General features: G+C 31.9%; 1 protein-coding gene across 1 annotated transcript in view; it reads left to right on the top strand.

Annotated features, from left to right (window-relative positions):
- The window catches only part of LOC129976253 (protein-tyrosine sulfotransferase 1-like), a 97138-nt gene that overhangs the window by 67175 nt on the left and 14244 nt on the right, over positions 1 to 15719 (top strand). Inside the window, exons 2-3 of the mRNA XM_056089732.1 lie at positions 8177 to 8416; positions 13598 to 13792. Of these exons, the coding sequence (XP_055945707.1) occupies positions 8177 to 8416; positions 13598 to 13792 (435 nt within the window). The remainder of the gene's footprint in view (positions 1 to 8176; positions 8417 to 13597; positions 13793 to 15719) is intronic.

The following is a 15719-nucleotide window of genomic DNA, read 5'->3' on the forward strand; positions in this document are numbered from 1 at the left end:
ATATATATATATATATATATATTATATATATATATATATATATATATATATATATATATATATATATATATATATATATATATATATATATATATATATATATATATATATATATATATATATATATATATATATAGGACCGGACTACCGGCAACATTGGTGGGAATGAAGATTGAGTTCTAAGGGCAAATCATCGGTCTAGATACAACCTTTCTTGTTGTTGGCATGTTTCCTCATCAGAAGGAGGTAACCGACCTTACATCGAGCAGAGTGGCGGTGTAGGTTCAGTTACCTCCTTCTGATACCAACCTATCACTTAAGATACAACCTTTCCTGTTGTTGGCATGTTTCCTCATCAGAAGGAGGTAACCGACCTTACATCGAGCAGAGTGGCGGTGTAGGTTCAGTTACCTCCTTCTGATACCAACCTATCACTTAAGATACAACCTTTCCTGTTGTTGGCATGTTTCCTCATCAGAAGGAGGTAACCGACCTTACATCGAGCAGAGTGGCGGTGTAGGTTCAGTTACCTCCTTCTGATACCAACCTATCACTTAAGATACAACCTTTCTTGTTGTTGGCATGTTTCCTCATCAGAAGGAGGTAACCGACCTTACATCGAGCAGAGTGGCGGTGTAGGTTCAGTTACCTCCTTCTGATACCAACCTATCACTTAAGATACAACCTTTCCTGTTGTTGGCATGTTTCCTCATCAGAAGGAGGTAACCGACCTTACATCGAGCAGAGTGGCGGTGTAGGTTCAGTTACCTCCTTCTGATACCAACCTATCACTTAAGATACAACCTTTCCTGTTGTTGGCATGTTTCCTCATCAGAAGGAGGTAACCGACCTTACATCGAGCAGAGTGGCGGTGTAGGTTCAGTTACCTCCTTCTGATACCAACCTATCACTTAAGATACAACCTTTCCTGTTGTTGGCATGTTTCCTCATCAGAAGGAGGTAACCGACCTTACATCGAGCAGAGTGGCGGTGTAGGTTCAGTTACCTCCTTCTGATACCAACCTATCACTTACCTTCTTCGATACCAACCACTATTCCGGAAGCCTTTTATCCGCATGCTTGAAGTGCTCATCGGTGGAAGTCCGAGAATTCGTAAAATAAATCTAAAATTTTAAACTAAATAATTAGGAAAATAATGAAAACATTCCTTCAAAATATTATAAATGCAGAACTCCTTCGGATTGGAATATTATTTATAGGGTGTCACAATGATTGGCAGAATATTTTTTCTAACTTTTGTAATCCTTCCTTATTTCTCAATCTAAAATGATTTATGTGTAATGGTTTTTATAAAGAAAATATTTCTAATAGTCATTGACCTTTCTTTGAAATAAAATTCTGGTACTACGTTTTAAAATCAGTAAATTCAACTTCCTTGAGCTCTTGTGGCGAGGACAAAATTTTAAAATAAAAACTTAGCTCTTGATTGTGATAAATATTTGATATTTGTATTTTTGACTGTATATATAGTGTGTCCCATCAAGACAAGATAAATTCTGCAGAGCCTGAATCATTGTTTGGAATATATAACAAATGCTAAAGAGCTGCACCTCTACGAACCAAAGTTTTATAGAAAAAATGCTAAAGAAATTTTCTTCATATCCGGTGAATGAAAAAAATAAACAACTTTTAATGGAATCACGAACATAGTTTCTTAAAAGTAGTATATAGACATTAAGTAACTTATATATAGACATTAAGTAGTATATAGACAGTAGGAAGGATAGTATATAGTAGTTTATATTAAGTAGTATATAGATATTAAGTAACTATTTTGGTAGCCATTTGCTAACTTTAATAAATTTATGCAAGTAGTAAAATAAATTTGCATTGGAAGATGTTCGAAATGTTCACCGCGTGTATTGATGCACGTGAAATAACATTATTTGAATCTTATTTAAACGGTTGCGTCTAGTAGCTACTGATAATCCTTCATATCGCGATAATGTATTCCGATCGTGATTATTGCGACCTGTACATTGTCCTCACATTGCCAACATCATCTGCAGGTTGGACAACAGATAACGAAGTACTGGAAACGTATATCTGACAAACAATCTCTACTATGTTGGCGGGAGAAGGTATGGTGGACGTACGCCAACACCAAACACAGGAAGATGCAGTACTTTTACTGGCATTACCTTCTCTGGTGGGAGAATCTCCCGAGCTGGGTACCTTCACACTTCGAGGGAGATTAAAGCATTCACATGTGTTGGGGGTCTTCAAATTATTTTTATGAAATCATTATTAAATATAAATGATTGTTTAATAAGGACATGGTTCTTTGACTCTCTAATTCCAAGTATCAATCAAGTTGAGGTATCTTTGCAAACTGGACCGTTCATGTCCTGTTTGAAAGACAAGAAAAATTCCTCCTCCCCAAAAATTCTGCAACGAGAGTCAATGTTCCTCTTTTGATTTATTTAAATAAAAGAGAACCGCTCTTAACTGATGACTACTAAGCAAATGTATGATTGGATATTTTCTGAGAATTCTCAGAAAATCTTCCTACTTCTAAATCCATCTGGACGAACATATCTAACTAACAAAGCACGTCCCAAGGGATTTAATTTATCATACATAACGAAGGAGGGAGGCATTTCAAATGATATCCAGACAGCTCGGACGCCCGAAGAAGTACCATTTTATGGCATTTGGGGCTCTTCACTATTGATAGAGTTAATGTGTCTTGAACTACATCAAATTAATTTTGGTTAACTCTGTATATACAAATTATTATATCTCTTTTATTATATACTCTATAACATTGCAACTCTTTACAACTATAACCGTAAAGATTTCTAATAAATTGTTGATGGGAATACGTGAGAAGGAAACCAAGTTATGCCCGTTTGACTAGAATCTTTAATGAATATTGAAACGTAAAATATAATCTGATTGCATTTTAGATTTCAACCCGAACAAACCAGATCATGTCTTCGGTTTAGAGATATTAACTATTATTTTTCATTTGGGAGCATTAAGAGAGCTGTTTTCGGACAAATCTCATCATTTTGAACCCAGGTCATAAATACGATCCAAGGACAATAATTCGTTTACCAAATGAATTTAGAATATATTCTTCGTAGTGAGCAAAATGAAAACAAATAAATTTAACTCCAAATTCTTTATCATGGTTTTTTTGGTGTTCTTTCTATCATATATGGATTCATTATCTGAAATATTAGAAATGTTTCATGGCTACTTTTATATTTTTTAAATTGAAATCCGCCTTATAAGCATTGAAGTAAAAATAAGCAGTTTTGCCTATTCTTCTGTTATTCTTTGCTTCGGAATTCATTTGTTTCCCGTAAGTCACGATAAGAATTCGTAAGAGTATCTCAGAAAGTTCGAAATTTTATTTCCAAGAATAGTTTAAATTGATGCCAAAGTTTATCCTTTGATCTGAAACTGTCGGTTGGACCTGTCAATCTTGCTCAGTGCTTAAAAAGAAATTCTCAGACTAAATTTCGCTGCAGATTCGTGTTATCCCGAGGGAAAAGGAAGGTTTTCTTGGAAAGAAATTTCCGCTAGTTCTAAGAAACTATTTCAGTACCAGGATGAAGGCTGTGTTTGCTATATTTTTCAATTTGGGGCAAAATATTGGGTGAAGTTTCATTTCTAGTGGAACTGAAAATTGGTTTATTTTCAAAATAGGCTTTTAAAGTATTTAGAAACTGTAAAATTTATAAAAGTCAGAAATATTAAGCTATGAATAGCTTTTGAAGCAGTTTCTTCAAACAAGATGGCCCATGTTATATTTTAACCCGTAACTGGAGACATGAATTTTCTCAAGCGGCCAAAGGCATGGAATCAAAATGACACAATTGTTCATTTGTTTTTTTTGTTTTTCTTGTAAACAGAGTTGGAATTTATTTTGGAAGTCATGCAGTACTAAAAATATTTAAAACATTATTATTAAAAATTTTAAATGTTATAATATTATATGTTAGAAGGATGCCATAAGTAAAACCTAAACAATCTTTTAATGAGTATTTATTTCGTTTAGATCGTACGAAATTACACTAATGTTAATAATGGTTAGAATTCAACAAACAAAAATGAAGAATACAAAATAATTTTTAAGAATATTTCGTTATTATTTTTTTTGCCTTATTTAAATTAAAAGCAGCTTCAGAGATATAGAGTCAACAGCGTCATAAACAGAAACAAACGCTTTGAAGAAGAATAACTCGGTTACTACACGCAGGTGTCCGTATTTAGACTTTTGCCATTCTGAGATGATTGTATTCAAGGACAAAAAAAAATCAGTGACAATTTCAGCTGATGACCAACGCGGTGTCATTTTGACTCCCATCTCCAGTTACGGGTTAATAAAACAAAAATGATTACTTGATTTTGTCTTTCAGTGCCTAATTATTATAATCAATCCATATTAAATAAATACAATTAAAATTATCTCTGATTCTATTAATTTAAATAATATTAGACAATTTATCAATTTTACGAAACAATCATTAATTTCATGCATTTTTAATGAGATTTTCTTTGTAGTCCTTCTGTTATATTTTGATTTATTTGTACATTATTGTGAAAAATAATTTGAAATATTTTCATAGCCAAACACTATGGCTGTAAAAATCGTTTGGCGAATTGGCATTCATAATGATACATTTTTTTATGAAATAGTGAAAACAAATCTAAAATTTAGATAGTTTGGCTTTACTTGCGTTAAACAAATGTAGCAATATTTCTCTATAAAAATTTAGAAATAAACTTTGAGGTCTAGTGTTGAATGAAATGAATAAAAAACTGTGTATTGATTGATGCATGAAATTATGTCATTCTCCGAAAGAGGTTAACCTCTCTTAAGTAATTTCTTCGTTTTCGAATTAATATGCAAAAAAGGTTTCAGCCAAAGAAGTCATATTGATTTTAAGACTTTCATATTATTTTTAGTTTAGTAATGATCAAGGTACTTTAAAATTTATTATTAGAAAGGTGTAACAATTTTTTAGCCTCCATGTAAATCTTTCACATAGACAAAATATATCATGATAATAAATAATGGATATATAAAACTGTTTTTTCTATGAAATAAATCAAACATGCTCTTTGCTCAGATGTTGGCTAAGTAATCGCATTTTTAAGAATGAAAAATAAATTTTCTCTTTAAACAATTGCAATGAAATCCTCTAGGAAAAAACAAAAAGTTTGCCACCATTCATGCTGTAAAATATTGGCAATACTATTAAAAACCCCATTTGGGAGCTGATAGTTTAGGGTTAGTAAAAATGGAGCATTACACGATAGAACAAAGTGTAAAGGCAAAAATTAAATTAAATAAAGAACACAATTTTTTTTCTTTAAATTGTTATATTTTTATTGAATCGTAAAGTACACTAAATTGAGCTATGTATGCATATGGCAAATGGCTTCAACGGCTTTTCTGGCACATACGCATTTTTTGTCGAAATTTTCCATGACCATATTACATAAACGTGGCTGAATTTTGTTGATGCAAATCTGAATTTCCAATTTCAATGCATGCGTACTTGGGGGCATCTTGACATAGACCTTTGACTTCCAAGAGCCCCATAAAAAGAGATCTAATGGTGATAAATCACGCGATTTAAAAGGCTAATTCTTAAACTTTGGAGCTGTGGCCGCCAGACTATCATTATTTTTGAAATATTGTTCAACAATGAAAACACGTTTTTCTAACGTGTAATGCTCCATCTTTACTAACTCTAAACTATCAGCTGGCAAATGATTTATTAATAAGGTTGCCAATGCTTTACTGCATGAATGGTGTCAAATTCAAATATTGTGTTCATTTTGAGGCGGTCTTTTATAAGAAGAATTGATTTCTCATTAAAATTTGGAAAAGTTCATGAAAAACATTTTTTTTCAATGAAATGTTTGTTAAATTATCCTGAAAATATTCCACCTCAAGACGAAATGAATCTATGATCTCATTTACGACCTAAAGAGTCTTATTCCATATTTCATATTTATTAATGTATTTCTATAATTATTTTTTGAAAAAAATGGATCAAACCCTTTTTCGTTTTGAACCCATGTCATCATTTCTGTACAGAAATCATCATCGGCACGATCACCTTTAGTCACACCAATATAGCAAAATTATAGTCTTACTGCAATAAAATCAATTTCGTTTTCAAAATCTGCAACGAAATTCATATTTTTTAAGGTTAAACACATCTCTCAGTGAAGAAAATTTCATAAAAATTGGAAAGATTTTATGAAGAAACGTTCACTTAGTTCGCGTGTCGCTCCATCACATGAATATTCCACTTCAAAGCAGAAGAGTGCTTGGGATTTGATCTTATTTAAGATGCTGAGTGCTTTGTTCCATTTCATAAAGGAAGATTAGAATTTTTACGCAGATACTTTTACTCCAGCATTTCCAAAATTAAATTACACCTTTCGAACATAAATTAAGAGAGCAAGAAAGCACTTTGAAAGCTTGGTCCATCTAGAAAAAAGAAATACAGCTGCTTCATTGATTTAACTTTTTTTAAATCCCAAGACTTGCACTGGAAATTTTAAGTGGATAAAGCTGAAAGAATATGAAGAAGAAGCTGCAGTTTTGCATAAGAAAACATTTCTCCTTAATACACTTTTTATTATTCCGATAATAATACTTTTCTCATTTTTAGCTTATAAATAAATAAAAATTATCTTTTTATTCTGTGAATTAAAGTTGGTATACAAATTAATAATCGGATTAGAAAACTTAACCTTATCAGATAAACTATAAACATGATTTGTATGTTTTACCTTTTGGACTTTTTAGCGATTGCAGTATATAACAAAGGAAAGCTAGTAAATAAAGTACCTTATCTAACAACTATCATGAATTATTACTTAAGATATGACATTTCCTATTTGAATTATTCTTTAATTTCAGAGTCTATAATATTTATCATAGAATGTAAGCAGTTTATTTTATTTTATTTATAAAATACTGGGCATAATAATTAAACTTTTAAGGGTATATATATAACTACTTTGAAATTTTAAGGAAAAGTTGAAACTCTTATAAAAGTAAATTGTAATGTTACGGTATAATGCTCTTTTATATAAAACAAATATAGTATTTCAGAATAATTTAAAAAAATGAAGTCTTTGTAAGAAATAATTTTATTTAAGACACCAATATAACCTACAGTATAATAAAACAGAAAACGAAAGCATGGTTTGGTTAAAAATGGCTTAAGTAGATTAACTAAAAGGGTAATCGAGAACCAATAAAGCAAGAGCTGCCTCGCTTAAGACAAAGTAAGAAACTTCGGTAGATATTTAAAAATTTCAGATGCTTTAGTATATGTATTCATTATAGAATAAAAATAAGTAATATGAAATGAAGATATATGCAATACATACATAATAATTAATAAATATTAATAAGAAAATATAAATACTAGAGGGTAAAGGAAGATAAAATAATATTTGAAGGGCAAAAGTAAATTTAAAACTAGATTCAACTCCACAGCAGAAGAGTTGATTTGTTTTTATTCCGTCGAAGCAATGATGTTGAGTAGTTGTCAAAACATTTATTTTAAATATCTCGTGGTAATCTTTATGTCGCCATCTTTACGAAAACCATGTAATTACAATGTTCCATAGTGCAAGAAACCCAAATTTTAGTATCGTATCATTAAGATATTGCAATATCAGATTCATTGTTTGTAACGAATTTAGCTGCATTGTTTATGGATTCGACAACTTATATGCCGTAATTACATTCAAAAATTATTTTATAAAATGTGAAGAAATAGATTTATACCATGAATAAATTTTAATTATGACATCAACTGCTATAATGATATTGATAGAGAATTAGAAAACTATAATTCTAACATCACAAACATTTGTTGTTTAACATTGTTGGTTATACAATATCAAATTCTTATTAATATTCGAAGTATTGTAAATCACTTGTTGTTATATATTTTAGTAGCCTGTGGCTTCATGCTGGAATAAGAGAATTAGAGATATCTATAACTAGAAAACTATAGAAAGAGGGGCAAACGAAAAGCTATAGAAGCTCTAAAAGTTAAGAAAGTTGAATCAAGATTTTAAATCCATTTTCTGTATCTGCATCACAGCGATTTTATTTAGAGGAATTCTCTTTATTCATAGAAACATTTTTTTTTATTTATTTCAGAAATACGTTCTCGACAAGCATCATCGAAAGTACAAATACAGTCGAGAAATGCCCCTAGTGTTCATCGGGGGCATGCCCAGATCAGGAACCACTTTGCTGAGAGTCCTTCTAGATGCTCATCCGGACATCAGGTGTGGAGAAGAGACGAGGGTTATCCCCAGGCTCCTCGGCCTCAAGAGCCAGTGGCTCAAATCTCCACTCGAGTCCAGAAGACTCAAGGAAGCAGGAATCACATCGCAGGTAGGTTGGACGAATTTATTGCTCCTTATTTTATCTCTGAAAGTTTCTCGACTAACATCATAAATGAATTTGAACATTTCTACTTAGCTATAATAATAAGGAAGGTCGCTCTCGAATTTAGTAGGCTAAATCAATGCAACCGTGAAATGAGCCCTCAAACCATCAAGATTGGTCTTCCCAAAATTTCCTCGTATACTCTCTAGTAAAGATTTTATCCCTTGCTAAACCCTCCACAAGCAATTGTGGATTTTGGGAAAAGCAGAGAACTTCTTATATTGCATTGGTTTACAATCTTATGAAATATTACCCGTTGGCGTGAATTTAATATTTTTACTTTATCCCTCGTTCCTTTGTTCAGTGGTTTCACGAGTAATACTTGGCATGCGTTTAATAGCATCTAGAAATCGAATTCCTGCTTTAGACGCATTTTTCCAACTGATTGTGACAAAAATTTGATACAGAACTTCACTTGTAGTCACAAAGTTGATACATTTAAATCATAATGTTTTTAAATTATTGCTTTTACATGCTTCTGAAAGTAAAGACCAGCAGATGGTCACTAATAGTTGAATTTGGCTTAAAACTTGATAAGTGTCCAAATTATAGATATCAAAGTAATATATCGAATTTTATTCATTTAAGTTTCTTCAATATGTTATTATGCTTCGATGCGGGTAATCGTGTTAATTGATATTCGAACATCTGGGCAGAGAGAACGTCTCTGAATAGATATTTTTTGAGAAATTTATTAAAAATACGAATTTGCGTAAAGACCATAAATTTAATTTAGCTCAATGCGATTTGAGTTAACTTTGTCACAAACAAATATAATGTCTACAATTAATTTTTTGAGCTTATAGAGGTTTAAAGCGTAGGGATTCCACAATATCTGGAGGTCGAATTTTTTTGACTTTTGAATACATTCTCTATACTTTGAATAGGAAAAATGTAAAAACGCTTCTTATAGGATTGGTGATTTTATGCGGCAATCACTTTTAAAATAAATACAATCTCTAACTTGAAAAAGTACCAAATGCCAACATTAGTGATACGTTTCTTTCTTATGAACTCTCTTATGAGCAAGAATGGATACCATTTTCGAGAAGAAAAATTAAACTATTTGTACTCATTTGTGAGTTAAAAAGCATATTCAGGCAATCATAGAAATAATGAATTTCGTTATGTCAGGAATGCAGCGAATTCTATTCGAGATATAACACGGTAATTCAGGCATACAAAGACAATACTTAATTCTACATCATGTATTCCTTACTCGAAACCTAATAAGAGTTTATTATTCTGAAATTTAATGCGAAATCTAGGGATACATGGCCTCCATTATCTGAACATCGTTCCGACAAACAATTCAAAAGCATTTGATTAGATTTAAAGTACATAAATCGTGCTTAAGATCTTTTAAGATCTAATTAAATGCAAATTTAAATAAACACGATAACAGAGTTACTAATGTCTGCAAAATTTCCTGTAAATACCTCACTGGCACCAGATGTACGACTTTTCCAAGATGTTTATCCATATTTCCGGACAATATCGTAAAGAAAATCATAACATTATTATTAGGAACTTTGTTCTGAGGTTGTATATATTAGCCAAATAAGAGAATCTCAGATGAAAATTCTAACAAGGGCTTTAAATTAAAATTATTTTTGAAGCACATCTGAGTCAATGCTTTAATTAATTCTTCAGCAAAAGAGGAATTCTATTCTATGATTTTCAATCATAGGATTCTCGTATTTCAAATTTGCATCACAAAGGACACGATTCAATTAAATCTGCTCGCCAAAATGGCTTGTAGCAAGGGAACGCTGGAAGATAAAAGGCTTCGTCGGAAATTCGCCTGACTTTTCATACAATTTGATAAGATGGGGAAAATGGGAATTGCAGACGTAGAATTTTAATTTCTTGAAGAAATTAATATTTATACGTATTTTGCATTTATATAATATCATTTTATATGAGTATTATATAAAATTTATATACATGCATTTCTGAAATCTATTAAAATTAACCAAATAAATAGATTTATCTAAATGTGAAGCCTCTCTCTTAAATGGATTCTTCGTCGTCATTCCATTCCCTTAACATTCCCTTAATCCCCTTCCCATTAAGGATACAAAATTGATTTTAAAGTTGATGAGAGAATCATTTGCGGTAGTATTTTGACAATTAATCAATAAATTATTGCATATAAACCAATATTTTCATCGGTAAAATATTATCAAACAAAACATTATTTTTTTTTAAATCTTAATAAACATTACTTAAAATATGGAACTTATTATTTCTATTCTGCTGCATAAGGCGAAGAAGTTTGGTCTTTAAATCCACAACTCTATATCATAATCCTTTAAAAAATCATTTTTTAAAAAAATAGTTTAAAACTTTTGTTAGAATCCTGAAATTATTTTTAATTATAACATTAGTTCAGTTCATCAAGCGCTGTAATTTAGAAGAAAAAAAGAAAAGAAAAAGAAAAAAAAACAGAAAGAAAGATAAACAAGCGCTGTGACAGGCTAAAGATTTTGTATCTCAAGAAAGAAACATTGAAAAATCGATAAAATGACTGGAAATTTCAAATTCGATCTTAAACTCAAAATTCTTGTTAATCATATGTAATATTACTCTTACATTTGATTCAAGATGACTAAAGCCTTCACTCTTCAGAAATAGCTGTTTGATTAAATTCCTGGCAGATGGCATACTGTCCGCCTTCAAGAATGTTTCGCTGTTTCTGATAGTTTTCATTTATGAAATATTTGTATTTCTTTGTCGTTCTATTGCAGAACCTACGAGAAGAAAATAGAGGATCTCAATTTTATGAATTTTGTTAGTTTGGAACTACATTTTAAGAAATATTTTATGTTGCAAACTGCATTTAAATTTTAAATATGTTATATAAAAAATAAAACCGATTCCATGGTGTGATTAGAGCAGTTCCGATCAGAAGGATATTACAGATAATTGAACTCCATCAATCAACTTAAGCCAGCTTTTCCTGTAGATTTCTCTAGACTTTTCTCCTATAGACTTCTTCTTCCTGTAGACTTCCTATTTCTAGTATTAAATGGCACGCTTATTTTGGCGTCTTCTCTTTGTAGCTCTCGATAATCGGTTACTTATTGTCAATCAGAGTTATTTTAACTTTTCAAAAGATTCCAGCTTAAATTTCTAAATTTTATTCTCTTCGGTTAAACAATCTAAATTATACAATTCATGCTAATTAGTTGTAATGCTATCGTAATTTTTAACATATATATATATAACACTTTCAATATATATTAGGTAAATATATTGAAAGGTTAGGTAAAATATTCACTTTATTATTTTTAGATCTTCTGTTTTAATTTTATTTATTTGACCTGAAAATTTATTTTATTTACTTGACACGCCAAGCGATATTAAAAAAATCAACCTTGCTTCGATTTGTTTTGGAAATATTTTAATAATTAGTGATATGACTAAGTTTCTCGTAAGTTGTATATTATCTATCTATCTATTGGATTTCCTCTTTCTTATAAAAAACTATGCATTCAAAAGAAGAGAAATATTTTTTGATAAAACTGTGGCTTGAATAAGGATACATTGATGAAAACAGTTTTGTTTCCCTAAAAAAAAGAAGAAAGCGTAATAAAGCGTTAACTCTTTCAAAAGCGTAATACAATGCTAAAATACAGTGCAGGCGTAATACAATGCAGTTCAAGCACGTAATAGCGAATTAAAACATATAAATTGCGTGAGCAATCTAAAGATGTTCTAATTCTGCATTCAGAATAATTTGAGATGAGGAGACTTTTTAAAAAACTTCCTATTCAAAGCCTACTTTAAATTCACACTAAAATGATTATTCATTGTTTCTAAGCACGTAAACTATGTATATCATTTCATGGTATACTTACGTCAGAAAATAGTTTTGAAAGGAATGATAAATCCTAATGGTTACCTCTTCTCATCAAGCTGTTATATTTTTGTTAGATTGATTTGTAAAATATACAACCGAATTACGATATATTTGGGGGACAATTTTATATATACAGTTGTAGAAATCTCAATATAAGGAAATAACTTTTGGATGATAGCGATAAAGTATATTCTTTTATTAATATATGAAAATATAATTTTCAAGTTGGTTCACAAAAGTTTGTATTTTGTCTTATATATATTTAATAATTGCAGACAGTTTTATGAAAATGCTGGAGTATCAAGCTCTTTAAAATATGTGGCAATCTGACGATTTTAAATATTAAACGCGAACGATTTTAAATTTACACAACCATATAACCGGAATATTATCTGAATATCTTGTCTGTTATTTAACGTGTTCTTTAGTAAAAATTATGACCGGAATTCCAAACAGAGACTTAATACGTCAAAGGCCATGGAATGAATGATGAACGACAAGGAACTTTCCTTTCGTGACGCGCCACTCTCCGGTAGTTGCGTTCGTTCAGGCTCCTTTAGTCATTATTGAATTGACGGTATACATTTAAAATATTATATTCTCTTAAAAAATTATTTTGGAGGTAAAAAATAATTCACCTAAATGCATGCAGATTTATGTCAAATTTACATATAACTCTGATTGACAATAAGTAACCGATTATCGAGAGCTACAAAGAGAAGACGCCAAAATAAGCGTGCCAGTTAATACTAGAAATAGGAAGTCTACAGGAAGAAGAAGTCTATAGGAGAAAAGTCTAGAGAAATCTACAGGAAAAGCTGGCTTAAGTTGATTGATGGAGTTCAATTATCTGTAGTATCCTTCTGATCGGAACTGCTCTAATCACACCATGGAATCGGTTTTATTTTTTATATAACATATTTAAAATTTAAATGCAGTTTGCAACATAAAATATTTCGTAAAATGTAGTTCCAAACTAACAAAATTCATAAAATTGAGATCCTCTATTTTCTTCTCGTAGGTTCTGCAATAGAGATGTCTCAAATAATAAAATTCAAGGATTATGCGATATATAATACAATGGATCGATAAGAATCGATATAGATGGAAGAGTTAATTTTACGGAATAAATATAAGGAAAGCATAATAAAATAATTGATATTGTTACAATACATAAATAACTTCAAACATTATAATAAATTGAAAGACTTTTTCTTAATTATTTGTATGCATGTTTTGCAGTTCCCCTTCTTGTTTTTTAGGTCTTGGACAGCGCTGTGGCTGCCTTCACCCTAGAAATAATCGCTCGGCATGGTGAGCCTGCCTATAGGCTGTGCAACAAAGATCCTTTCAGTCTGCGGTCGTCTGTCTATCTTCACAGTCTCTTCCCCAACGCCAAGTTCGTCCTCATGCTTCGGGATGGCAGAGCTGTGGTTCATTCCATCATATCCAGAAAGGTATTCTAACAGTTTTATGATAAATTCATAATTACGTTTATTTAGCAACCATTTTGAACAGGATCGATTTATGTATGATAGAAACGAACGTCATTCGCACATCTCACTCATAAAATGAAACGCTCATTTAAGAAAACATTTTTTTCCCCATAGGAATTTATATAAAATAAAACAATGCATTGAATTTCGAAAAAATAAGCAATCAAATTTATAGTTTATTATTTACAATGCATACGTTTTCGACAAAAAATAATTTAAAGGCATTTGCCTATGGATACACTTCAAAATTTGGCGAAATACACGACATTATAATTCAATGAATTTGTAACGCGCATTGCTACTTTTTTATTAGAGTGATGTTTCTCACCATACGGAGCAATAATATCAGAAGATTTCAGCATCTCCCTTATTGAAACTGTTTCTGTTATTTCCTCCTTTCCTGACCAAATCTCCTGTAGAGCTTGTGACGCAGATAATTCTAGTATGTTCGCTAGTTCTTGCTTTGTTCTTCCACCACCTCATTGATGTTGTTGCTCTCCATCTCCAACCCTATAATTTTAGCTAGAGACGCCATCTCATCGAGAAAGTTCCACAGGCATTTAATTAATTCTTCTGAGTAGCGTTTGACAATGCTATTCAACCAAAACTTCTGCTATGGTAATATCAGTGTTCTCTTCTAAAATTGCTCTATACAAATAGATACAAATCGATCCAGGAAATGACATCGCAGCGTATTCGTAAATTACAACTCAAATAATTTTACGTGTAAACAATGCGATCTTAGCGCATTTGCAGTCTGCGTAATGATGACATCATAAATAAAAATGGCGACCGTGCAAGAAAACGCAATGTGTGTATTGTGGTTTTTCGAAACTAAATCAGTCATAACTACTCAACGTCGCTTCAGGACCACGTACAAGAAAGATCATCCTTCGGATATTTCTATCAGACGCTGGTCAGCACAATTTCAGGAAACTGGTAGCGTTCTACACCGAAAGGGAGCGGGAAGACCGAGCACTTCGCAGGAAAATGTTGATCGCATCCAAGAAACGTTTACTCGCAGTCCACGAAAATCAAGGAGACAAGCAGCTGCGCAGTTACATATGCCTGATACGACGATATGGAACGTTCTCCATAACCGCCTTCATCTAATGCCTAGTAAGTGCAAATTGTGCAAGCTTTACACCCGAATGATAAACCGCGTCGTTTTGAGTTCACTGAACAAATTTTGACTCGAATTGAGAATGATGAAAATGACCTTCGGAAATGGTTCTTCAGTGACGAATCCACTTTTCGTTTGTCAGAAAAAGTGAATAAACATAACTGTAGAATATGGGGCTCGGAGAACTCGCACGATTATCGAGAATTGGAAAGAGATAGCCCAAAGATGAATGTTTGGTGCTCTTTATCACATACTGAAGTGACTGGACCTTTCTTCTTTGCTGAAACAACAATAAATTCCTTGACATACCTTGACATGCTGGAGATGTATGCGGGTCCTCAGATGCAGCAACATCAGCCAGATGTGATATTTCAACAGGATGGTGCACCCCCACATTGGGGCATGATTGTACGTGACTTTTTAGGCGAGAACTTTCCCAAGAGGTGGTGTGGAAGAGGTGAACCAATCCCATGGCCTCCGAGATCACCAGTTATAACACCGCTGGACTTCTTTCTATGGGGGTTTGTCAAGAACATTGGGGGGTTTGTCAAAAACATTGTGTACAATACCCCTGTGCCCTCCCTTGATAAATTGAAGCACAGAATTGTTACTGCGATCCAAAATGTTACCCCACAAATGCTGGGGAACACTTGGAGGGAAATCGAATTTTATCTCGATGTGTTACGAGCCATGAAGGGCAGAAATGTGAAAATTCATTAATCTTTTTAATATCATTAATAAAATTCTTTGAGTTGTAATTTACGA

The sequence above is a fragment of the Argiope bruennichi genome, chromosome 7, assembly GCF_947563725.1.
Source record: "Argiope bruennichi chromosome 7, qqArgBrue1.1, whole genome shotgun sequence".
In the NCBI taxonomy this organism is placed as follows: Eukaryota; Metazoa; Arthropoda; class Arachnida; order Araneae; family Araneidae; genus Argiope; species Argiope bruennichi.